This window comes from Ambystoma mexicanum, chromosome 1p, assembly GCF_040938575.1.
Source record: "Ambystoma mexicanum isolate Mex_15411 chromosome 1p, UKY_AmexF1_1, whole genome shotgun sequence".
NCBI lineage: Eukaryota > Metazoa > Chordata > Amphibia > Caudata > Ambystomatidae > Ambystoma > Ambystoma mexicanum.
Window position 1 is genome coordinate 758,957,843 of NC_090921.1, and position 27,690 is coordinate 758,985,532.

Here is a 27,690-nt window from a genome sequence, read left to right on the forward strand (position 1 = left end):
GACCCTAATCCATAGATCCCTTAATGTTTTCCCCCAAAGCCACCCAGATTGACCCACTGGGGCGATACGTGCTGCTGTACGGAACACTCGTAGGTCGAGAGGTGGTATTACTTAACATATGGGCCCAATACAGACGAACCTGAGTTATACATACAACTGATAGACATGCTGGGCAGATATTCCTTGGTCCCGATCCTTTGGGGAAGGGATTTCAACACCATTCTTGATCTCCAGTTAGATAGATCTGGTAGCAAGGCCCGACTTAAGTCTAGAGCGGCTCGCACGGTCTGGATGGGCTGGCGCGTCTAGGGGTGGTAGATGTATGGCGGCTGCTGCATCTACAGTCTCGAGGCTATACGTTCTATTCCACTGTGCATGATTCTCACTCCAGGATAGACCTGTGGCTGATTTCTGGGTGGCTGATGAACTGCATAGTCTACACTGATATACTCCCGAGAACATATTCGGACCTCTCTCTAATCACCCTGTCCCTACCCTGAATGGAACACCTGCCCATTGGCCGCTCCTGGAAATTTAAGACCCAATCCCTTCTTGAACCGGTGTTTAAGGCTGAACTGGGAGAATGCATACAAGAATATTTTGATCTCAACACTGGCACAGTGGACTCTGTTGCTGTCCTCTGGGACGCTTTTAAAGCATATGTCCGGGGCATGGCCACGGCTAAAGTGGCGGGAATCCTAACAGCAATTCGTAGAAACACCTGCATGCATGAGAACTCTCTGAAACAACTGGAGATATTGTATGCGCAAAGCCTGCAGGTTACAACTCTATGCGACATCAGGGATGCACTTGATAATTTTACGGAAGTAGCAGAGAGGGAACGTAAATTCCTCGAAAGCCCACCAGCTGCTAGACAATATGGGGAAAGCACAGCATATTCGCAAGGTTAGGGAACTGTCAGAAGCGGCTGACTCTCTAGTTTTTGTGCATTTGTCAGTGCGGCTTGACGGTGATGCAATGTAAGTTCCTTTCCTCTGTGCTGTGCTGAGGACTCGAGACTGACTCGAGACTGAGGATGGGAGACTCGGGAGCAGAGAGAGAGCAGCAGCCGGAGTTGGTACGGAGCTGCTTACGGAGCTAACAGAGCTATCCACGGCTGAGGAGCTGCTTGCACCAGGCATCCATCCCTTCAGGTGCCTGTGGGATTCGTTTCCCTACTCCCTGCGTCCTATGTGCTTGACGTGCTTGCAGCAGCAGCGGTGGAGAGTGGGTTGGAGCGGGTTTGAGCTGGTAAGGGCGAGGAGGTAGTGTACCTCGGATAGCAGCGGTGCAGCATTCATATAAGTATATAGCCACCCACCCACAGTTTCAGCTTCACATAAAATGCCACATAAAATAACATCCAAAAGAAGCTGGATCTCCTTTGTGCCACTGTGCCATTACTAAAACAAACAAAAAAAAAGAGAACATATATTAAACAGGTGGGGAGAACGCAGACTACCCATTGATCCATCTAGGTAAGGTCATCAGTGTATAGAGGTTTCTGTGGTTGTGGCCCAGGACAAACTCACCCATAAAGGTGTACACAGGCGTACACAGGCGTAAAATAGGATTTCTACAGAATGGAAACCACGACTTCACTTATTCACAGCGGTCACCTTTTACTGTCAGAGCCTCAGCTGGGTGAAATCCTTAACTGTGCGGGGGGAAGCTTCCCTCTGGAAGTTCAGGTCAACATAGGAGCATCCACTGCCTCATATGTGAATATACTGGAGCTAGAGTGGTGTAGTACCATGGGGGGAAGTGAGATCGGAGACATCTCAAGGGAGTGTGCTTGTTACACCACCTCTAGTTTCAGATTGTGAACTTTTGGCCGTGGAAGAACCATCACATCTGTCCACAGAGTCTGAAGTTATGAGATCAGCAGAGGAGATTGGAGGGAAGTGAGCTCCGGACTCGCAGGTGTTCACCTTTGGGGTCCCTAAGAACATGAAGGCTCCAGCAACAAGACGGCTATAGGTCATAGTACCGAATCAAAAGGATCGAATGACAAAAGGGCCGAGTCAATTCGACTGAAAAAAAGGATCACATTTTTTTTTTTGGGGGGGGGTGTCCCCCAAACACCTGTTTTTAGTGTAAAAACACCCCTTTAAAGCTAAACTAGAGCAAAAAAAAATATACATTTACAATTTTTTTCCGATCCTTTCGGTCGAATGCACTCTCACCTTTTGCATTCGATCCTTTTGTTTTCGGAACTTTAACTGGACACCCAACAAGACAATACCAGCAGACCTCGCTAAAGAAAGTGTCGCAGCCCAAGGGCCTTACGGCGGGTCCACTGTCAAAACAAAGGTTCTTTTATAGAAAACCAGAAATGTTAGTGGAAACAATAGGGGATGTGCAAGAAACGTAGTGATGGTACCATCGGATTCCACTACCACCCTACATAAGAGACAACAAACCTTCGGTGGCCCCATGTGTATGGAGTTGGAAGGCTGAGAGGCTCTGAACATAAATGGCCCCCCCTTGTCGGCACTTGGAACAAACGGTGGTGCGGTAGGTGCCTCAGTCCTGAGTGGGAGTGCAGAGGGGGAGGGCTTTGTGACCCGCTCAGGGTAGGATGGGCCGGCAGGATGAATGAATACGGGGGAATGCACCTCTGCCGCCCGTATTTGAAGACTGGGCAAAGGACATAGAGCTCTCGAGGAAAAGAGCATGTCCTGCCTTGCCAGAATCAACTACTTCTGTGTCAGCGGCTGACAAGAGATTAAGAACAGGCTCCGACAACCTGTTTAAGAGCCAGACAGGTGGAAACACAAACATTAGTGCAAAAGAACCGGGCTGACAATGAGTCGGCCATTGAAAGCCCGGCAACGGATGAGGATCTACTTATGGATTTAGGAGCTATACAAGTCCAAGATTCAAGCCTTGTAATATGCCGTCCAACAATGCTGGTATCGACGCAAGCATTGTCGCTACATTGTCAATTACAATGATTCCTTTTATAAATCTCTATGAATCCCTTGATGACACATTGAAAGACCAGACGACACTATTAGCAATGCTGCACTCTAAGATGATCTTTGTGGAGGGCTTCATATCAGATTTACAGGGTAACCTGGATTAAAACACCACCCAGAATACTGAGATTCTTCACTCCATTATAGATCCCATCATTAAGGACAGAGCATCTCGCAGGAGGGATCAATTCAATGATCTGCTTGGGGAAACTGCAACCAGTGAAGAGATAATCAATATTGACACCTTAAATGGCCCTGCAGACTTGAGAAAGGAAATAGGGGCCCCGGATCAGAGGGAACAAAGTAGGGAACAAAGGGCGGAAATCCATTTACTACCTAATGTATTAGAAACATCCCTAGAAGTCATCGGACGAGGGGATGAGACCTGCTGGAGCCCAAAGTAGGATGGATCAAAAAACCCTCAAAGAAGACCCGGGCCCGATTCAGGCCCATTGTACTCAAAAGGTGCCAAGTGTGAGTAAAGACATTGCAAGGAAAAAGTTTCAGATCTTCTCAAAACTGGCACAAGGGAAGGAGGCCATATCAACCTTGGGCCTTTCACCTCAAACTAAAAGAAAGACCTTAAAAATAAAGCTGTCTGCCAGTATGAAACCGGTACGAAAGCCGTCATCAGCAACTCCGTGAGTGCCAAGGGTTCTTCTAACTAGGAACACATTTCTTTTTAAGAATCTGGCTTACCCGGTCTCGAACACTGAGAACACTCGGGGAGTTCTGGCCCCGAAAGACTGTATTACTGCGGCGGTATTATTGGCACGACGCCCCCCCAAATTCCTCCTCAGGATACCAGTGGGACGCAACAGCAATTAGATGATGACGTCAGTATGGACTTAATTAACCTGTCAACATACTCTGACTCCGATGTAGAATACCTTGATGAAGTAGACGGGGCAGTGATAGATTTGCCACCCCCGACAGGACAATCTAACAAAATCTTTGATGACCACTTCTCTAAAAAACAACTGGGTGGTGAGTCCCTGGGTAACGACAGAGATCGGGAAGACATGTCAGACCGGGAAGAGGTGTATAAAAAAAGGACAGTCTGTTTACAGAAAGGGACTCTTGAAGTTAACAGAGAATGGTAAGAGGTGTATAAAAAAAAGGACAGTGTGTTTACAGAAAGGGACTCTTGAAGTTAACAGAGAATACTCTTACGATTCAGAATCTAGAGTCTCTCGACACCATATTGACATACGATGCCCAAGAGCCTGTGAACCGACTTCAACCTTTAAAACGCTAGAGGAAAGAATGATATCCTTGATAAACAAACACCTACCAGGAAGAGGGGCAAAGAAAGATCATCCCAGCCAGATTCACTCCAATAAAAGGAAAGAGGGAGTAAATAAAGTGCACACGGAAATAGCTAAAGGAACAGAGATGTACATATTTCAGCTGCAAAGAGTTCTAAGAATGAACAATGATCTAATTCTGAATCGGTCAAATGTATTGAGACTTCTTCATTGCATCCCAGCCCTTAAATTAATAGAGACTAGTGGCTTGTTCCTAATTGAGTTTCCAGAGGAAGAGCATCTGGATATGGTTGTTCTTTACTTATCATGTGTCAAAGTCAAAAGATTGCTAGTGGAGGAATCATTGATGCTCCTTCCTTTGGGCTTTGTACTTACTTTATACAATCAATATGAATTGGCTCAAGCAAATGTTAAGAAAAAATATAGATCTCTGTTGAAAAAAGCTGGGAGCCTGAGCCTCTCAAGAAGCTTTGAAAAAACAACTAACAGAACAATTAAAGCTCAAAGGACAACAGTTGTTGGCTAACCCCTATGGAAAATCTTGGGATTAAAATCACGGTGGATGGTTATCACCCGCAGAAAGGTAGGAGGAGCCACAAAAAGCTGACAAAAGTTGGCTCTCAGGGGCACTGGTAACCAAACGTTCTAGGTCATAATGCCGACAGAAAATAGAGGAACATGATACTCTTACCCCGGTGATTGGATGTTGGAACACTAGGGGTTTTCGACACTTGTTTGGAAGGGGAGACCTTGACTTTGCCCAATATGATTTGATCTTCCTCCAGGAGACTTGGCTGCGAGACCTGCCAGTTTTGGAAGGTTTTACTGTGTACTTGAACCCTGCTATTAAAGACTCGAAAGGCAGGCCTATGGCAGGCCTACACACTGGAATTAAGCACATGGGGGGGTCTAAAGGTTTTGAAGACTATTCATCCGACACCTCTCATTCAAGCCCTGATCCTGCAACTGGACAGGGCATTGGAGGGGTCGTCCAGAATAATTATGATTCTGAACCTTTACTGGAACTATCCTTCCCCGATGGCTTTTTCATTTGAGAATCAAGTACTGGGCTTGATAGATGACGCTCAAGGAAAATGGCATAACCCAGACTTCATTCTATGTGGCGACTTGAATTTCCAATGCTTTAAACCATCAGGAGACCTTATTGATGAGCTTCCGATGTCTGCACCATCAGCAGTGGTAAGGGGCCTGAGATGGCGCCAGGAGTTGGCTGCTCCAAATATAAGACTGGTAAATGGTCACTTGCTTAGAGACATTCCCCCGCTACTGACGTGGAAGCAGGGGTTGGAGGTGAAGATCCTAGATTACTTTTTTGCCACTGACTTTGAATATGAAAACTTATTGTCTATGGAGGTTGTGGAGACAAACTACAGTGACCATAATATCCTAAGGATAACTTCTGGGCAATGGACTAGGGTAAAGCTCAGACAAATGGGTCAGAACATCACCAAAAAGGCAGGCCTTTCTGTACTATAAATCCTCCCTGAGAATATAATGACCATGACAATTGCATTGAAGGAGGATTCAGTCAGTGATCTGTGGGCCTCTCTAAGCCAGCCAGTGGAAAACACAACAGTCCTATCTGCATTTTCAGAAAGACAATCTAGGGGGTTCAAGGTGGCGTTCAATTGAAAACACTGTTTTGATACAGAAGTGGCCACTAGGAAATTACTTCTAAAGAAACAAGTAAGGCTGCTGGGGAAAAGAAAATCGCCTAAAACAAAAAAGGAAATTAAAAAACGGAAGCAAATCTTTAAAAATGGGCTTATTGCACATAAACATCTGCTGCTACATAGATATGCAGAAAAAATGTTGAAGCTCATCGCATTGAAGGACACCGCTGAGGTATGGAAACTATTCAATGCTATGCACAATCCTCAGTTGTCTTCATTAGCTAATGCAGTAGCAGGTGAAGTTTAGGAGGCCCACTTCAAATCGCTGTATGCAGCTTCTGAAATAGTTGATCAGATGCAACCTATATACTCCCAGGAAGAATATCCATTGAATATATACAAAGAAGAAATTCTGATCTTGATCAAATCGGCGAGTAAATCTAGGGCGGCAGGACCAGATGACATTTCCAACCAAATGCTAAAAAGCCATCCAGATGAATGGGCCTCCTTCATTGCAGAATTATTTCAACAAATCAAAACAACAAAGAGAATACCGACTTCATGGAGACATTGGATCATTGTCCCAATCTTTAAAAAGGGCCATAAATCTGACCCGGGGAATTATAGGGCTATCGCCCTTTTGGACGTTATAGGAAAATTGTTTGCAGCTGCTATTCTAAAAAATCCGACAGATTGGAGTGAAGCGACAAAACACAGAGACACCTGGCAAGCAGGCTTTGTGAAAGGCATTGGGACGGGATTAAACCTGTTCCTAATTAACTTCTTGAAGATGAAGGCAAAGGCCAAGAAAATGAATAAAATCTATGTGGCACCGATTGACCTCACCCAAGCCTTTGATTCAGTGGACATAGGCATCCTGTGGTCCAAGTTGGAGCACTGGCAATGCCCTACGAACATACTGGCACCGATAAAGACATTGCACACTGGCACATCTATTTCAGCTAGAATGGACAACTTAGGAAATCTGTCCGAACCTATTGATACAGAAAATGGACTCAAGCAGGGGTGCAGGGCTGCACCTGAGATTTTCTAAAGATCAACGTGAACAAACCGAGAATACTGACCCTGGGTGGTATCATCATTGGTGTTGTCTTACGATCTTTGGCCTCGCCTTGAAGGGCTATTTTGGAGGCATGACCTCTCTCTACACCGGTACAGGCGATCAGAGTGGAGCTCAGCTAAATTAATTCTATATGGTTGTAGTGTAGAAATCCTTGAGGTGGGGGCTTCGCCAGGATAAAAAAAGCCCTAGCTGGGAAAGCGGAGCCCCTGCTATCATTGGAGTATGATCTGCACTTCTCACTTGTCGAGTGTAAACGCCAGCCAAGATGATTTGCAAACAAACCCTACCTTTGTGAAGCATAAGTTGCTTGACCACGATTGGATTACCCCCTTGGAAGCAAAGAACAAATGTAAGACTTAGGGTAAGCCTATTCCAGAAGCAAGGGCGAGTTGTAGTCTTCCAGCCTACCTGATCAAATGTCCAAGTGCAAAGCTTTGCTGGGAATTCATGTGCTTCTGACTTAACCTATTACCAATAAAGGAAATTACGGAGGTCAGGAAGCTGCGATCAGACCGAAACTTCTTGTGCAGGCTGTGTGGCCAAAATAAAGAAACTCTTCATCATCTAGTTCTACATTGCCAAGCCTTAAGAAATGATCGTACCAGTATACTGGGAAAATTGTTTTTGGAGTTTAGAACACTTCATGCTGTGGCTTTGGTGGACCCTGCTGAATTTGGGGGAAAATTATCTTTGACATTGGTGCTTCTAGCCTTTTTAAAAATTGCTGTGAAAACCTGGGAGGGTCAAAAGGACTGATTTGGCCTTCAAGGGATTATAAATTGATGTCGGACAGAAGGAGCGGCCCGTTGGAGGGAGGGGGAGTTCGTAACTAGCAAGGAAATGGCCAGAGGCATGAACTGAGGTTAAATCAAATGGGAAATTGCCCAGCCAGGCCAAGCGATAACATTGTTATGTTATATGTTTTCTTTTTTTACTCCCCTTTGCTATCTGAGTGACATAACTTGTTTTGTGATCAATGTTGTTTTTTAGGGTAAAAAGGTTTGATTGTTAAACCAAGTACCTAAATATTTTTTTTTTTTAAATAAACAAATATGGCGAAGGTGAAAAACTGGGATCCCTGTTGGACAAGCTGGTGCATCAAGAGGGGGGGCAGGTGTCAAATGCCTTGCATCGAGGACCCAGATGGTAAGATGGTCCAGACTATAAGATGTGTACACGCAACATTTCGTGCCTTATATGCAAATCTGTATACCGGCTGCGATGAGACCCTCAGCCAATGATGTTGTGGCGTTTTTGGATGGGCTACCTCTTTCTGTCCTGTCGGATGAAAGTAGGTATGCACTGGACCATCCCATGAGAACTGAGGAGATTGCCCTAGCCATTGATGCCTTACTGCCCAATAAGGCCCCCGGCCCAGATGGGCTTACCATCGATTTCTATAAGAGCTACAAAAGTCGCCTTGCCCCTCGCCTCGCCGCCCTCTGCGATGAGGCATGCCTTAAAAGATAACTGCCCCCCCCCCCCACGCTGGGGGAAGCAGTAATTACGGTGTTACTTAAACCTGGGAAATCGGCTACACAGTGTGGATCTTATCACCCCTTATCATTGATAAATAGTGACGTTAAAATATTTGCCAAGGTGCTTGCCCTCCGATTTGCCCCATATATGGTGTACTTGATACATCCTGACCAGTCAGGCTTAGTGCATGGCCGCTCCACGGCCCTCAACTTGAGAGGTTTATTTAACGCCCTTTCTCAGATAGACCCCAGGGCAAACGCTGCTGCGGCTATGTTAGATGCACAAAAGGCATTTGACGCTGTGTCCTGGCGCTTTTTGTGGGTGGTGTTGGAGAGGTGAAATTTTGGGCCCTGCTTTGTATCCTGGATACAGCTGCTTTATGCCAAACCCGTTGCAAGTGTGTGCACTAATGGTCTGCTCTCACCCCTGTTCGATATTGGTAGAGGGACCAGACAGGGCTGCCCTTTGTCTCCACTTATTTTTGCACTTGTTGTGAAACCCTTTGCCAATCTGATGCAGTATATGCTTTCCCTCTGAGGGATAAGGCTTGCTGAGACACCTGAGATTGTCTCCCTGTACGTAGATGATGCGTTACTATGTGTGAGAAACCCAGAGCATAATCTCATGCCTATTATGTAGGATATTGCCCACTTTGGATCTCTCTCTGGCCTCTGAGTCTACTGGGCTAAATCCCAGCTTTTTCCCCTGACCGAAACCACTGCAGCCCCAGCAGATCTCATGGGATTCCTGTGGGCAGCAGAGGAGATAAAGTACCTGGGTGTTACAGTCACAAGGTGCCAGAACTCTCTGTACAAACGCAATTATGGGGACTATCTGCGGTCACTTAGTCTCAAACTGCTTACTTGTGCCAAACTATCCATCACGCTCCTTGGTAAGGTCTCATTACTCAAAATGGTGGTGTTGCCCCAACTACTCTACCACATTCTGAATGTCCCTATGTAGCCGGGCACAATACTATTCATTAAACCTAGATCCAAGATCAATAGCTTCTTATGGCATTCAGGGGCGGTCAGGCTGAAATGGTCCTCTCCTCTCTGGTCAGACTGCATGGATTGGGCTGGAGGGGCTGGGGTGACTGCTCCTGACTTTGAGCTATTTTAGCTTGCAGCTCAGGCGCATTATGCAGCATACTGGTCGGCTGCAGGCCCCTCTCTTCCGCATGTGAAGATTGAACAGCTGGCGACCGTACCGAGGGAGCTGCACACACTCTTCTTACCCCCCTGAGGGGTGATTCGGTTTTTCTGGCCCAGCATACATTACTGCCCTGGCCTGGGACAAAATAATGAGATGGGTTGATAGGCCCCACCCAATCCATCAAGACTTACCACTTTGGAACTATGTACCAGAATGTTCTCGAATTAGCAAGATAGTGATGGCCGCATGGGCAGAGAAGGTCTTCTCTACACTGGGTGACATATACAAGCAGGGCATACTTAGTGGTTGGACGAACATTTGTGTGATACTGGGAGGGCTCCCATCTGGATGGCTGCACTACACTGAGCTGAGGCGTGCGGTTAACAAGCGATGGCCTGGGTTCCCCGCACAGCCCCCCGATTACCCCCTGGTTGCGACTGTAACCGGTACGACTGGCCCTTACGGCATGGTATTTAGGCTGTACCGCGCAGTCCATGGACCATGATATAAGCCCCTAACTAAACTCTGGAATGCTATCTGAGGTTGGGCCCGCAAAGTGTCCTTGAATGCCAAATATCGAATGATTCACTTTAAGGTACTGCACAGGTATCACTATACTCCTTCCAGGTTGCATATTCTGTCTCAGGATCATTCGCCTCATTGCCCGAGATGTCACGTAGAACATGTTAATGTTAATGTTAAAGGACATTTGTACCGCGCACTATCACCACCAAAGTGGTCCCCTGGCGCTCTGGCGGCTCTGAAAAAGGGGAGGAGAGAGGGTGGGTTAGTGGGAATAAGCTGGAAAAGTGCAAGAGAGCAGTGATGTGCTGTTGGTAGCCTCAACCCGGTGGGTCCGTTGGCTGGGCTTGGGGTGTTTACGGTCCGTAGTCGTCGTGTGCTGTTGTGCAAGTCTATGTGTGGTTTGTTTTGTTGTTGCATTGTTGTGAAGTTTGTGCGGATTGCTGCGTTTTAGGCGTGTGGTTGAGTTTGGTTATAGTTTGAGAGGTGTATGCAGAGGGATGGAATTGTTAGTTGGTTGGTTAGTTGGCATTGCTGTCCTTGCGATGGTGAGATTCCATCTAGGTGCGGTACATGCTAACAGTCACATTTCTGTCTAGATGCGATGCAAGCTAGGGTTCAGAATCCTGAGTGTGGCGCATGCTAACAGTTACATTTCTATCTAGATTTGACCTAACCTAGGTTCATAATTCTAAGTGTGGTGCATGCTAAGAATCACATTTCTATCTAGATGCGACGCAAGCTAAAGTTCAGAATTCCATACTAGTGTGGCACATGCTAACAGTCACATTTCTGTCTAGATGCGACGCGAGCTAGGGTTCAGAATCCTGAGTGTGGTGCATGCTAACAGTCACATTTCTATCTAGATTCGATGCAGGCTAGGTTCATAATTCTAAGTGTGGCATATGCTAACAATCATATTTCTATCTAGATGCAACGCGGGCTAAGCTTGAGAATTCCATCTAGGTGTGGCCTATGCTAACAATCACATTTCTGTCCAGATTTGGCGCAGACTTGTAGATTTGGCGCAGACTAAACTTGAGAATTCCATCTAAGTGTGGCATATGCTAACAATTACATTTCTATCTAGATGCGACGTGGGCTAAGCTTGAGAATTCCATCTAGGTGTGGCATCTGCTAACAATCACATTTCTGTCTAGATTTGGCGCAGGCTAAACTTGAGAATTCCATCTAAGTGTGGCATATGCTAACAATCATATTTCTATCTAGATGCGACCCGGGCTAAGCTTGAGAATTCCATCTAGGTGTGGCATATGCTAACAATCCCATTTCTGTCTAGATTTGAAGCAGACTAAACTTGAGAATTCCTTCCAAGTATGGCATACGCTAACAGTCACATTTCTACCTAGATGTGACGCAAGCTAAACTTCAGAATTCCATACTAGTGTGGCACATGCTAACAGTCACATTTCTATCTAGATGCAACGCGGGCTAAGCTTCAGAATTCCATCTAGGTGTGGCACATGCTAACAATCCCATTTCTGTCTAGATTTGAAGCAGACTAAACTTGAGAATTCCATCTAATTGTGGGATATGCTAACAATCACATTTCTGTCTAGATTTGGCGCAGACTAAACTTGAGAATTCCATCTAAGTGTGGGATATGCTAACAATCACATTTCTGTCTAGATTTGGCGCAGGCTAATCTTTGTGGTTCTTTCGGGGTATGGTACTAGTTAACATTATACTGCAGGCAGTGTTTGCTGTCCAGCCATGAATAGGTTTAGGTTGGTGGTCACATATCTCTCTAATAATGCATGGTGTAGGTCTGTAGCAGTCTAGGCCACTGAAAGGTAAGTTAGAGTGGCAGGAGCTTTCTGGAGTAGAGTGATTGCTCTACCCCCCACCCAAGCCAGCACTTACAGTTTTGTCGGTGTCTGGTGGCTTCATTGGCTTCCCGTGCTGACACCTGCAGACACATCTTGGAACCGCCAATGTGGGAGCTGCCCTTATCCTTGGGCCCTTAGCCGCAGGGGCTGCCGGGCTGCCCAGGGGGAACAGGTAAGGCCAGGGAGGCACGCAATCACGGGAGGGGGAGGGCTGGGAGGCGGGCTTAAGGCCGGGGAGGAACGGAGAGCCGGGGCTGCAAGGCAGCACGCGGGGCCTGGGGGCATCAAAAAGGCAAGGCCCAAGATTTTGGAGGGCCAGGGGCGATCGAGGGGCTCACATGCTCACCCGGGGAAGCAGGATGTTGAATGTGCGATCCCCGGGTGCAGCAAGCAAGGTCATCTGTGCCTGGGAGGGGGAGGGCTGGGAGGCGGGCTTAAGGCCGGGGATGAACGGAGAGCCGGGGCTGCAAGGCAGCATGCGGGGCCAGGGGGCATTAAAAAGGCAAGGCCCAAGATCTCCACATGGTCTGGGCGTGCCCTAACCTCTCTTATTATTGGTTGTGCTGTCTTGTCAGAGATGATTGATCAAGATAGTGTATCCTCCCCCATGACCTGCCTGTGTCATTAGTTTGTATCAATCCACAGGCCCAGTCGCAGGCTGGCTAGTCTATGTATGGGAATAGCAATCTGAAATATACTACTTGTATATATACAAGTAATATAAAGACTTGTGGCTCCATCCTAGTATACTTACTATAAAACAGTGGCTTTCTACAGTCACCTGGGCAGCAGACATGGAGGAGCACTGGATATACATGCTACCCTCTCACAACAGACCCCGAGACATATGGCCCCCATTTCGGGCATATCTTCAGACCTTATGCGAAACCGAAGATGTGGAAACAGAAAAATGCTAACACATCTTTCTGAGCCACACATGCTTTCATGACAAGTCTAGGCCCTCTGAGTTGTAGTAATGCCCAATGATGTACCAAATGTAATGTATACATGTATTCTGCAAATGTACAAATCCCTTTTCCTGTACGATATGCTGTCCTGAATGTCCCTATCCCTGAATGTTACTGTGTCAAGAATGTATAAATAAAGTCTTTTTTTGAAAAAGAAGCCTCTATTGGAGGTGTGGCTATCAGATATGCAATCACTTTCAGGACTTGAAAACCCCCAGTTTGTAAGGCAGAATCGGGAAGGAGAATATTTAGAGCTTTGGGGACCCTTTAATAACATGTATGTATAGGTGTAGGTTGGGGGTTCGGCTACTGAATGGTTTATATTTATTGTTTGGAATTTGGGGGTGTGGATGGGGGATGTAGGGATGCTGTGTTGTGTGTGTTACGTCTTGTCTTATGTAGTCTTGTTAATCATAGGATTTTGGGCTAGTTTATGACTATTAGTATTTAATGCTGTTATTTTAAGTTTAAATGTGTTGGTCTACTTTTGGAGTTTGAGTTACTTATAGTTTTATAGCTCACAGTTTATTCTCTTATATTGTATGTTGTTTATTAAAATTAAAATAAAGTGAAAAAAAGAAACATTGTGTAAACTACTCCAATTGAATGGCTGAGTTGGTTAGACTTAGCACAGCCCCAGTGGGCTAGAGCGGCGTTCTGCATGCGCCATCTTGCTCATGTCCATATAAATCACTTGGGTGACATCACACATACCACAGTGACATCATTGCCGTAGTGTATGTGAGGCCAAAGCTGCCCGAGACATGTCTATTGACATGTCTAACCTCATCACACATTCATCCCTCACTAACCTTGCTATATCATACAATTGTCGGTAAAACACAAATCTTTTGAACAAATGTTTCCAACTAAGAATATCAAATAAAGGAGCAGACTATACGGACCACAAATGTGCGGCATAAATAAGCACTTCTCAAACTCAGCTTTCTCGCTATGATAAAAAACAAGCATTGGCAATGCCAATGGTTTGGGCGTTTACTGTTCTTTGCATTATGCATTTATAGGTACCAGGGTGCAAGGAGGACAGTTCAAAGTTTGAAAGGAGGATAAAGGGTGCAGTAACATATTATTTAAGCACATGAAATGCAAAGTATAACCTCAATAAATATCTGTATCCACTAAACCTGGGAAGATGTGTTCAGTTGCTTAAATTGTACACATCCTGGTTTGCCCATTTAACCAAAGTGTGTGGGCAAATCATTTAAACACACTGTGTCTTATCTGTAGCTCTGTAACTGATTCACTTCATAGCTCATGTTAATATATCATGCTATCATAAAAGTTGCTCCATGTATAATAATAGTGCAAGTTAGGTATTTTGCACCACAAAGTTATTTGCATCTTGACTTATTCATGGCAACGTGTTCTAAAGACATTTTCATGGTGCCTCCCAGTATCAAAGACTGATGATGCTCCTTACAATGTCCTTTTCCGTGAAGTCACTGCTGCTGGTGCAATCCATATGCAAACTAGGAGGTTTGCATATATTTTTCTTCACAGAACTCTAATAGATGATTCATGCATCCTGCAGTTTTTATTTGACCCCCACCTTCTCTTGCAATGCTGGATATTCTCCTGCACGGATGCCTCATACTGTTTCCCCCATAATCACTTAAGGTTTTAATTTCTGCAACTAGGTCACGACTGGGGTACCTTTAACTGCTGGTTTATATTACTACTATTACTACTACTATATTACTACCACTAAAGATATGAAATACCCATATTGTGTGTCGGACAGGGAGCCGGCAGGATAACACGAGTTTCGCAGAAATTCCAATAAGAGAGCCAGTGCAATGCTCTGAAGAGCAACTTAGAAAGATGTATTCTACACGTACATGTTTCGGAGAGCAAAGACGACCCCAAGAGCATGTCTGCTAATTGCAAATGCTAAAGGACACACCGCTGCTTACACACTACAGAAAACGAACGTCCAGAATCACTGCACCCTAAACTCACTATTTAAGCAAAACCTGTGATATTTCTGTACTTCAATAGGGTCCTAGAAGCAGCACGCTCTCTCACCTTCACTCTGTCACCAGCATGTGGACCAAATTCGGCCATTCTCTTGAACAGCGTGCCGGGACCAAGAGGGGAGGTACTGCCTGCCATGTGACAGCCCTCCCAGTCCCTGTCTGCTCCCGGTGATGGAAGGCAGGCTCTGTGTGGCCTCATATACCCTTAGGGGGACATCTGCAACCACGGCCAGGTCTATGAGAAGTGATCCTTGACGCTTTGTAAAAGCAAGCCCATTTGTTCAGCATGGGCCTATTGTTCTAGCCCTGCTCCATATACCTCCAGCAATAGCGAGTAGAAAGAAAACCAGAAAAACAAGCTGCTCCACTCTTCATTTACAGAGGATTACAGTGCCCCTTCCCCCTCCCTAAATAAGTGTTTCACAGTAGAAAGTCACATGTACAGCAACACACACCCCAAACAGAAGGCAGCACATTCATTCACAAACAGCAATGAACTAATGCTGTAAAATAAAATGGACCCTCTTCTTACACACACAGACAAAGGCAATAAGAGGAAACTGCAAGATCAAAACAAGAGTGAGTGCATGCAATGTATAATGAAAGTAATGAACATCTTTACCTATCATGCTGAACGAAAATGACTTCCCTGGGTAAACATAGACTGTAGAACCAGCCGCATCCTACTGACATCACTCACTGCACAGCCAATCAGGTGCTCCTTACATTGAACACTCTCGACCAAACCCCCACAAATCACTAGATGAACATTTTCATAGACATTTTAAACCAAAATGTAATTTTTACAGTTCCTTGTTTATTTTAAATACAAAATACATTAAAAGGGGTAACATAACTTGAACACTTAAGTATATTTTAAAGCATCAATCAAGTCAAATAACGTTTTAATAACCTTAAACATAAGGAGAAATGGCTAACAAATTCACCACACAGTACAAATTCAGCCAAAGAGTGCAAAAGGTGGTGTGGTTGGAGGGAAAAAGGGTGGGAATGGGAGGAAAATCCTATAGATTTCACTTAGCAATGGCTGTTAAATAGGTGGGACACATAGCCAAACTACATCCATCCATCCTCATATGTCTTTTGCATTGAAAGGCATCGCAAACCTACATTCAAAGCCCTTACTTCAAGCTCTTATGTTAAAGCTCTTTTTTTCATGACAATAGTTTCGGTTTTATAGGAAGCTCTTTCAGCGCCAACTAATAGCCAAACCTTAAAAATAGTGCTAGTGGGATGGTTCCCTCTGGTGGAATAATACAGCAGTTATAAGCGTCTTTTAGGTAAAAACTGTATACATCCTGCCAATGCTAGCAAAATAGAAAGCCAATTTTACACCACTCTTTTTGCCAGGTCCCCATATGCTACAACAGCAGTCCGCAGAATTATTACTTGAAAACATTGATAAAGAATTTATAAACCTTCACTTTACATCTCTTCTAGTGCCTGCAAAACTAATTTCACTCGATGTGTCAGAACACCTTAGCATTGATGCGTGAGAACGTCATTCAGTCACATGAACAACTGTCTAATGTAAATTCAACACACACACGCAGGCATTAGATAGCTTCGACCAACCTTAATCAAGAACTTCACTAGTCTACCATATGGAGCGATGAACGTGAAAAGCATGATTATATCCAGTCTACACTACTCTTCAGGAACAAATCCCAAATTTACATGGAATTGGTGCAGCCCAACAAATACTCCTCATACACCGTGATTGCTATGAACACACATTTCTCTGCACTAATGCCAATGTTAGAGGTCATTTCAGTGCTGTAACCCCCACTTATGCCTCTGAAACCCAATTAATCGTGCATCCCCACCCCGTACTTGAAAGGTATTATAAACGGCCATGCATACATTAAAGACTAAAGTCAGTTAACACTCAAATGATACACCCACATTGAGAGAACTAAAACACAATTTAAAAAGAAGCATTATGCGTCCCAAACATGAATACAGATGGCCATACCACACAATTAGTGTTCTAAAGGAAGACATTCATTTTGTGGTCCGAGTCGACTCCAAGGAGAACAGTTCTACATTTACGGCGTTGCTCTCTGTCTCATCCTCTTGAATCGCTTGCCACAGTTTGCAGTCCAACAAATATTCAGTCTTAGAATCCAATTGATGTTTTTCTTGCCAATGAACTGTTTCCCCAATTGTATGATATAGAAAAGTTAGTGAGCGATGAATGTGTAATGAGGTGAGAAACGTCAATTGACGTGCCTCGAGCAGCTTCGGCTTTGCATACACTACGACGATGGCGTCACCATTTTAGGTGTGACGTCACCACACTGATTTATACTGACATTAGTAAGATGGCACCCTCAGACACGCAGAATGCCACTTTATACCCACTGGGCAAATGCTGTTTTGTGCCATGATTTTAATTTCATATCATTGATTGCGTCTTGGCACCCGTTTTCACCTTTTTTAAATGGACACATCAGTTTCATTTACATCCGCACATCTGATCCACAAATATAGTGGTTTGGCAAGAAGCAAGATCTCACTTTCTCTGGACCAGAATTTGTATTCGTAAGTTAGACGCTTTCACGTGGTGTTGGTCTTTTGAGCGCTCTTTCTTGGCCTATTAACGATTATGGAACTTTTTTGTCACTTTTGGCGTTTCAGGTGCGATTCCTCACAGGTCGATTATAACATTTAAAGAGTTACTACAACTGACATAGTAGGTACGTTTAATCTAGTAAGAGTGTCCTTTGGACCTTTGCAGGAACATTTATTATATAGAGATCTTGGGTTATTGGTTTGCACTATTAGTATGACTTGGTGGTATGGCTTTGGTGGTAGCGGTACAGTGCATGTGCAGTGCATGCGTTAGTTTAGCTTTTACTATACAGGTATTTCAGTGTTAACATGGTGTGTTATGTTTTTCTCTTTCTCTCTTTTGTTCCGTCCTTTATTTACCTTTTATGTATTTGTTATGAATCATTCATTTCTCCTACTAATTCGAAGAAAAAAAATGTTTTGTTCTTGTATGTGTCATTGTTTAACACTGTTGGTATCCCACTGGTCTATTCAACATGATTATTGTGATGACCTTGTGCCCGAATATGATTTCATGCATGTGCTATTGATATAATCTGTCAGCCTTGAAAAATACCTATTTGGGTCGAAAAACATGTTGGCTGAGATACAATTGTTTATTGTTGTAGATGAGTGTAAAGACTGGAAGGGGGTTATCTGTACTCCTGCCCTCCATACGGTAGAGTAGAAGCACAGAGCACCCCAGCCAAGATTCTCTATATGGCGGAATGGACGAGCAACCAAGGCTTAAGCTCTCAGGAGGTGATGCAGGCTGGTTCTTAAGTACAGTTAGTCCCCAAACCCCCACAAAGGAATGTCCACACACTATGTTATGTGGTAACACAGTTCTTTCTCTAAAAATAAGGTTCCAGATATATACATAATCAATAACACACTTTGTACTCTTGTAATTCTAATATGGCAAATGTATACCGTTTCTATGTGGTATCACACTTAGCCTCAGAATCCTTTAAAATACATCAACTGCTGACAGTTATAATGCCATACAAATCATGCAGCTAGGTGTAACATCATACATCATGGTGAAGGAAGGCAGGTTTGGTTAAACAATGTAAGAATGCTTTATTTAGCTACTAAGATACAATTTTGAGTGAGGATCCCCCCACTTGGGCAACCTGTAAGAAAAGTATTAACAGGCCCAGTCCATAAATGTTTAAACACGTCTTGCTTCCTGGTCAAAAAGTTCCACCACTGTGTTGTGGAAGAGTTTCTTCGGCGGTCAGTCGATGTTGCCTCGAGGGTGGACTCCCTTTAAAGCAGGAGCCACAGAGCGTCGAGATCCACGACAAAAAGGGGAACACTGGCATCAATGTGTATCTTTGACCTTCATGGTGCTCTTCGACGATTGATCGTGGAAGTCCTGGGAAGAAGAGGCCTGCGGGGCATCTCGATGCAAAGTGTTCGGTGCAGCAAAGAAGGTTTGGTGATGGATGCAGGCCCGACAGCGGGCGTCGGGTGTCGGGATTGGCTTTGGCGGTCCACTGGCCTGCTGGTGCTGCAACCACAGCACGTACCTCGGGATAGCATCGATGAACGGGACTTGTCCATGGGCTGGACCTCAGATCTTCACTCTGTCAGTGTCCTTTGGATGTCTTTGTCAGCTTCGGGTGGTGGGAAATCCACCCGCAGACTCTCCTCGGTAGCTCGAATTTCTCTGGCAGGACAAAGCGGTCGACGGGATGGCAAGAGAGCCCACTGTCAAATGTTCTTAGGCAAAGGTGGAGCTTTCGCAGTTTCGTCCATCGAGCAGCACAGCATCAAGCTGTCCCCGCTTGTGGGCGATACAACTTGTCTGGCTTCCAGCGGTCACAGAAATCTTCCGAACCCCGGTCGACGGCAATGGACTTCGATGGCCTCGATGTCTCTTCAGGATTCTCAGCGGACCCCTTCACCGGTCGACAGCGTTTCAGGACTGGCTTCCAGGGTGCCTCGATGAAGAACAGCAGTTTTTGCATGATGGTCCCTTGTAGCTCAGGAAGAGGTCTTCTAGCCAGGTCCTCTCTCGGATCAGTCCTCGAAAGAGCTTTTAGATTTCGTTCGAAGGAAAGGCAGCAGCAAGACTTATTCTTCCAGCTGGGTTTCAAGTATGAGTTTCAAGTTTCAACTTGAGCTTCTGAACAAATCGGTAAGTGAGAGGTCTCCAGATATACACATCTGTCCGTCATCAACTCTGGCTGAGCCAGGCTCAGTCAGCCAATCACACAGAAGGGCATTCATGCAGGCAGGCAGCCAATCAGGCTGACATGCATTCAGGCCATTTACTTCCACTCAGACAACCATAACAAGCAATGTGGATTGGTGCAAGCACCCAGCCTTTCAGCACACCACACTGCGTTCATGTCAGTTTCAGGCAGGGCTGTCTCATTCATTGTGTCACATGCACAGAAACCAACATCGAATGAATATTGGTCACACACTCTATTCACCTAAGTCCCACCCCAAGGGTGTACCCACAACATACAGTCACTGGAAAGGCTCCAGCCAGTCTGGCCTTGACTTCCCCGCAATACCATATATGGTTCTTCGACCCAACAGCCAGTCAGGGGAAGGGACAGAGTCAGGGCTTCCCAGGACTTTTGGGAAATCACGGTAACCGGCTATAGAAATCAAGCGGCCCCACTGATTCCTATGGCAGGGCCTGGGTATCCCAAAATGGACGATACTCAGAGCACCTGTCACTTCAGCATGGAGCTGCCACCAGCCCATACCCTGCTCTGTGGGCAACACACAGGTGCCCAAAAACATACACTAGGGGTACAGGTTTGTACCCCCACCCATGAATGCCAGAAGGGTATCCCAAGGGTCTCTGTTCACCGTGACCAGAAAGAGGAAGAGCTGCACTGCCAGGGGTCCCACTGGACTCCTGTGCAGAAAATAACACAGAACCCACATGATAAGGGGGTACAGGACAAGGACATGGAGGCCCTGTCCCTCCAATGCATTTCCAGCATTACAATGAGATACAACTTGTCATAGTGGAATATGGCAATATATTGATAACACTACAAGCAATTGTGGATATCTTAACATTCCCTTATAGTGGAAGCGCACGTTGATCAGAAATCCCTGGTACCCAGTATCATTACCAGTGTCGGATTGGGCTTCGCCACAACTGTGTTCAGACCCGTGCTGCCCCACTAATTATTGAATTCACCTAATTTCAAATCAGTTGATATGGTGTAGCTCATGCCTGTAGCAGCCCATTTAGTTTGACTGTTAATTTGAAATGCAAAAACAAATTACATCTTTCCTTCTTAGGGCATGTACCCAAATAGAATTTGTCCTGCTTATAACTTGGACCCAAATGACATCATTCTTCAAAGGAACATGATCCAAATTGCCATGAAACATGGACCAAATGGCATTATTCTTGCCTGGGGATGTGTTCATAACTTGATATCATTCTTGCATAGTAAGGGGACCACATGTCTTAAGGGAATTTTGGGGGAATTATGAGGAAAGACCAATGCTAAATTAGTGTGTACAAGTGATACGTGGCACGAGGGAATATGCAAAGGGATTCGGAGGACAGAGGCTCACCGTGGTGATGTCCACATCTAGGGTGGTGATTGGAGATTCCTCTTCGAAGGGACTGAACTCAGCCAAGATGATGGTCTGGGAGCCTCTATGCAGCACTTTGTGTAGCTTCCCTTTATCTGAAGCAATAAAAGTAAGACAAGGCCAAAGGTCATGAGTTACTGCAGCACTGAAGATAACAACAAAAGGGTAGGAATCAAGTATCAGACACCTGGATGAAAGATCATACATGCACTGCACATTTGTATTTATTTGTGTTTATATTTATTTAAAGCATAGGGATGTCAATTCTGATCAGACATTACTTACAATATCACACATACAGACGGTGGAGGCATTCCCACAGAGGGTGCCTGGACAAAAATGCAAAGATAAGAACAAGTGGTGACCCAGTTTATGAGGGTGTAAAATATAGGGATATATACCAGAGGCAAAACAGAAAAAAATATATAAGATAAAAGGTGTCTTAAAAGGGGAAAAGTTCTTCAAACAAAAGAGTACTGTATAAGTCTGACATTGTTAAGCATCAGTGGTGGCAAAGGTGGGGTCAGATAGGGAGGATGGGGAGCGCTCCCTCTTTAGTGAGAAAGTGAAGTTTAAGCTTTGATGAGATCCACAGTTGTGCTGGCTTTGATTGCTATGGGCAGTGGATTCCGGTGGAGTGGGGCGAGTAGGGTGTGAGAGGGGGTATAGCAAAGGTATGGGATGGTGAGGGTGAGTGCAGAGGAGGATCGAAGGGACCAAGATGGTGAGTAACCTTGAGATACAGTCAGACAGGATGTGATGAATTTGTTTCTGCTCTGCAGGAGTACGAGGATGAGTAGGGATAAAATGGCCCACTCAGCGCTCACACTTCTGTAAACCAAAACATAATACAATCATAAAGGTAAAACACGGACAGTTAAGCGATATAACTCTTTCGCCTTTTGTGCTAATGTGGGCTGAGGGATGGCTATGTTCTTAAGAGGGGTGTGAAGGTGAAGCAGCAGTGACCCAAACAACACAGTAACACAGCCCAAAATAAAGGGAATGTCTAATCAAGGTTCTATAAATATATACATACTTTAATTAGACACACCATCTTCAATAGAACAAATAGAACATAGTGAACAAAAACCCACCCGAAGGAAGAACAGAGAAGATGCGACAGACTGAGGAAAGTAGCACTCTGAGTGTAGTTCCAGGTGTGTTAGGTAAATTACTAGCCTAATTTACCTAGCCTTAAAAGGGATATGTTGTTGATGAAACCAGGAACGATCAATACCTAACCAGACTCTAGGGCCAAAGTGGACCAAGGGGCAGTTCAGGGTCAACAGTACCTGGATTCAGTTCTTGGTGGTTTGTCGGCTTCAGACCCTGTGTCAAAAGATGATGTGAGCGGATCAAGCTCAGTTTGGGCACATTGGATTATGTGGGCCCAAGCAGCAAGCAGGGGTCGAGTAAGGGTGAATGCAGTCGCTCTGTGCGATTGAAGGGTGGCTCTCAAGAGTGCATGTCAGGGCAGTCCCAGGATCGCTTCGTAGTTGGGTCAGGAGTAGTCAGTCTTTAACTGCTGGGAGGGGTTGATGAGTGACACTCCAGTGGTTCGAGTCGGCGGGCGGCAGTCATCAAATTGGTGATCTTGGGTGCATCAATGTGCAGGTCGATGAGGCAGGTTCAAGGGTTAGCCGTGGTTGTAATCCCTGGTCGGAATCGGCATGTGGATCATCAGTGATTAGGATTGGGTCCCAGCGTCAAGCAGTCGATTCGGGCATAGGAGGTGACAGGCTTAGCTAGGGCACGATGCAGCATCAGGCTGGTTGAACACAAGCAAGAGTTTGAATTAGTGGACGGGAACAAAAGCCAGTGTTGGCACCTTCCCTCCTGTGCAAGATGCGGGAAACACTTAGCGACTGGTTCGGTGTGGTAGAACAGGGAGCATTGGCTGGTCTGGTACTCCAATTGCTGTGAGGCCCATTCAGGGGGACTCCAGGACAGAATGGTTTCATTCAGGGACTGCTCTCCCTGCTCTAGGACATTTTGATACAGAGTGGTAGGTCGTGGACCACAGCAGAGATCACTCCTGAAGTGCCCTTGGAGTGGACGGCTCCTTCTTCACCACAGGCTGAGTGCTTTGGAGGGTACCATTTTCCTAAAGGAAGTCCAGTGAGTTCTTCAAAGCACATTTGCTGCCTTAAGAGGATCCAAGTGGATCTGAGATCATCTGTTGAATGGGTGGAGGACCCCTTCTTTTAAAGGCACAGTCCCCAGGTAATTGGCCTAAAGCTAGCCCGCCTTAGTGGTCGAAGCCCTGCTCTTGAATGGGATGGACATTGCCTCTCTGATGTCACACCCAAAGTGCTTTGCTCCAGAGGAAGTGGAGGGGAAAGGAAAGAGGGAGACAGAGAACATAAAATGGTGTAAGTCTCCTTCCATTGACCAGAGCACTGCTGCCTATCATAATCCCACCCTTCCCTTCTCAGTAAGAACAAAGGCCTTTAGAGATGCAGCACCCTGGTGTGCGGCTACTCCTTTTGAATGGGTGTGCTCCTTTGATGCCTGGGCCCAGCACAGCTGCCTGATGTGCGGCTGTCCCAGGAAGAGGGTGTTGCCTGCCCTCACAAAGAAATAAAAAAGAAGGACCGGCCATGCAGGTTCCTGTCCTTGCTTTCGGCAGACTCCACCTGGCTGACCAGAATACACACCACCTTCCACAGAAAAGCTGAGACATGTGTAATATCAATTGGGATGTGGCAGTCATGATCATAAGTTTTGCCGTGCACAATGCCTACACCCAGCCATAGCTTTATCTTAGAGATTATCCTGCCACCCACCACCATGGGTTAAGTATGATCATTGTAGTACAGATCATCCGTACAGAGGTGCATATCTTAAATACAGCCCCTGCAGATACTTGGCTGCCACTACAGCTGTCAAATGGGCAGCTGTGACCTCTGAACCTGCTCTGTGCCACTGGTAGAGCAGGCGCTGCAAATCAGGATACTGATGCAGCAGGACAAAGATACATACTATGCTTTTAGCATGGAATTTATGAAAGGGGGATCTGATCTGCAGATTTCCCTTTTAGAGATGGAATTACCTGCAGCATTTTATTATTTAATACAGATAAAAAAAGCTGCACACATTACATTATAGGCACTGAATGTATTATACCAGTGCACCAGTACAATGCCACACAAAGTATATCTCACAGACATCCCCTGCAAATGATGTACATTGTTATGGGCTTCGTTAAGGTTTTTGCATTACCAAGGCACATATACAACTATTTTCTAAATTATATATGGGAGGTTAACTTGATCACAACATCAGTGATCTTTATCAGCACAGAGATTTAGCCCAATCCTGCATGTTTACAGCACTGAATATCTCTGCCAGACTTCAGAGTTTGGGTATTTTACCCACCTTGGACTTGAAACCATGACTATCCCAACATGGCCGCCCACACACCTAGGGACCTGAAGGACTTTAGTCTTTGCCTCTACTAGCATGAGCACTGCATGCAAACTTAGATATGTTGCCATGGCAACGGCTGCGTTTTCTTCCAGCGGCAACTCCTAGGGAATCATACTGTCTTTGTACAGGTAGATTATTGGCAACACCACCACACCTTAGATGCGGCCACAAACTCCTACAGGGACCAGCTACTATAGTACTGCCCTGGGCCTATATATATATATTTCCTATATTGCAACAAGTCAGTTTGTCTCCCCAGAGCAGCAGACAGCATATAAAAGCATCAGTCGGCACGATGAATACAAGAAAGGCTGCCGTGCCACATACTTAAAGTTCCATCCGGTGGGGGGCCCCCTTAACCCTGTCCAACTCTGGTAATTTCATACCTATACAATGAACTTGGTGCACTGTTACAGGACCAAATCAGGGCACCAGTTCTTATGCGAAGGCACCCTCTTTCCTTCCTGAAGTCCTGCTCAGGTATGGTAAGAAAAAATCAATGGCTGTCACTACCACCACCTTCAGGCACCCTCAGTGGGCCTGCAAGTCTGAAACTATATACATGTATACTTATATTTCAGATCCATACATGTGGAGTTCTTTATTACCATTGAGTGCAGCATAACAGATCGCACTCTCCCCCGTCGTACCCAGCGTGGATGGATGTTTCCAACACAAGGTCAGTCATGTTTGGGCCGCGTTCAGAGGCCCAGTTTTAGTAGTCTTCTTGTTTTGTTAGTTCTTTTGCAACCAGCAACTCAGTGACTTAGCCTTTGGCGTTCCCTCACCAGGGTTACCACATTCCAGGCCCGGAAGAAGGAAGACCTATTGAATTTGCCAAAACGCCCACAGAGGGTACAGGACCACAACAATTGAGTTCCTGTCCATATTAACAGTTAGTATATAGTGACGTCGACCAAGAATGGGGCCCATGACCGTTCATGAATAAATGACTATGAATGAGACATTTGATCTCTTGAAAAATCAATAAGCTCCTATAACTACTAACATGTAGGATCCCAGGCCCTTAGGATCACATGGGATAAATGCATACCCTGAACTTATAGACAGCACTTCACACAAAGATTTTTGTTTAGATACTATTGGTTGGAATTTGTTTATGTTTTTCAACAGATGTTGGGGTACATTTTTACACTAAGTCTAGTACAACTTCTTAAATTGTCTGTATTTGGTTTTCTGTATATGGTTTACTCTGTAATTATTGAGTATGTGATTCAACCACAGGTAATCAGATACAGCACTGCATGATTTTATGTTTTACGTTGTGTTTCGACACTACAGGTTTATATATGCTTTTGATATTTGATGCCAGCCCTGAACAAAAAGGGCATACAAGCAATATTTGTTTAAAAAAATGAGACCAGTACCAGGAAAATAATGTACGATATGGTGATTACAAAATGAATGCATGAATAAATTATGTGTGGGTGATATATAGACTCACTATTTTGAAACAAACAGAATAAGTTGCATTTTCGTTGCTGAGACTACTAAAAATAGCTGGACATTAAATGTAATTTATGGTTCAAAGAGTAATTCACACAGCAGTGCATACACATTAGTCTTTTAGGACATTTCCTGTTACTTGATAACCCCCAAGGCCAACATCTTGGAGACTTTCTCCTGGCTGGTATCTTTGACCTTGTCAGCCATCTGGTGGATCCCACTTTTCACTGTTTTAATGTCTCCATTGTCGATATCATTGATGAACCAATTAATTTTTCTGGAAGCCAGGGAGCACAGTCCTGCAAACTGATGGAATAACTGCTGGCAGTCCTGCATTTGCTGTTCGGTGAGGTCTGGGGCGATTTGTGTAACAAGTCGGCGAGGGGAGCAGTCTCCTCCTCTGTCTCGTCATCCGTGACCAGAGCCATCACCAAGTCTTCCCGGCAGAAATGTGGTTTCAGCCGGTTGATGTGAAAGACACAATGCGTCTGCCTCAGGGTCTTCATATCAATTAGGTAGTTAACCTCACTGATCTTTTCCAGCACTAACTAAACATGGTAAGCAAAGATCGAACTATGCATTAGCATTCCATGTCCCACACACTTCGCTTCTTCGTCTGGTGGGCAAGGGTGAAATGATTGGTAAAGAAAAATGAAGGAAAAAAGAGCATTTTAAACTTCATCAGACGAAGGAACAGAATGCATGGAATGCAGGTCTGGAATTGCTGTCTTTCCTAAAAGACCATACAACGCCTGGAAGCAGTGAGTACATAGAACGGTTTGAAAACAGTCCATATTTCTAGTTGGTAGCTGTATTTTAGGAAATGCTCTTCACATGTAACTGTTTAATGAAATTATGTTTTCAAAGGTAAAGGCAGTTTTAAGGTGGGCCCAGTTATTTTCCTAATTATTACTGATTCTGTTTTAAAAACATATTGAAGTAAAAGATTTAAAACATAAAATTGGAAAGCAGGGACAGTATTGCACTTTCCTCCCGCAGAGTCTAAAAGTGTGTTGTTTTGCAACCGCTATGTGGTGTCAGGATATTGTAGTGATTTCCTGGTTGGTATACATTGTGATACTACAAAATAAGCTTTCAGGGTTTTCCTGGTGCAGTCTCCAGTTTTGCTAAAGTTTACCTCAAGCTTCACATTATTGCCTCGCTTGCATTCAGCAATAAATACGTTTAAAACACCTTAAGTCAATTTTGGGGAATTACAGGGGCCCACCTTAAGACTGCCTGTGCCTAACTTTAAAAACATATTACATTCAACGATTACATGTGAAAAGGATTTGTTTTCTTGCAATGCAACTCTCAACTATAAATGTAGACTGGTTTGAAACCGTTGTGTGTTCTCTGCTTCCAGGTGTTTTTATGGTCTTTTACAGAAGAAGGCAATAGCAGACCTGCATTCCATGTGTGCTGTAGCTTCACCAGATGAAGCTTAAAATGCTCTTAGTTTTCCTTTGCTTTGAAAAAGAACTGTCCTGTGGGCCTTTTCTTTACCAGTCATTCGTCTCTGCACCATAAGCTGCAGGAGTCTGTAGAACTTCGAAAACAAATGCATCGTTCCATCTCGGCGTGGTATTTTTAGTTAGTCCAATCAAAGGTATAACAACTTGCATCATGTGTGATTTTAAAACTCCCCTAACACAGTGTAGAACTTTACTTTATACTTCTATCCAGATGTAAGACTG

At 44.8% G+C, this 27,690-nt stretch overlaps 1 protein-coding gene across 1 annotated transcript in view; it reads right to left on the reverse strand.

The window, feature by feature from the left end:
• The window catches only part of LOC138580339 (semaphorin-7A-like), a 234,258-nt gene that overhangs the window by 17,838 nt on the left and 188,730 nt on the right, over positions 1–27,690 (reverse strand). Inside the window, exon 11 of the mRNA XM_069650793.1 lies at positions 21,074–21,189. Coding sequence (XP_069506894.1) covers positions 21,074–21,189 — 116 coding nt within the window. The remainder of the gene's footprint in view (positions 1–21,073; positions 21,190–27,690) is intronic.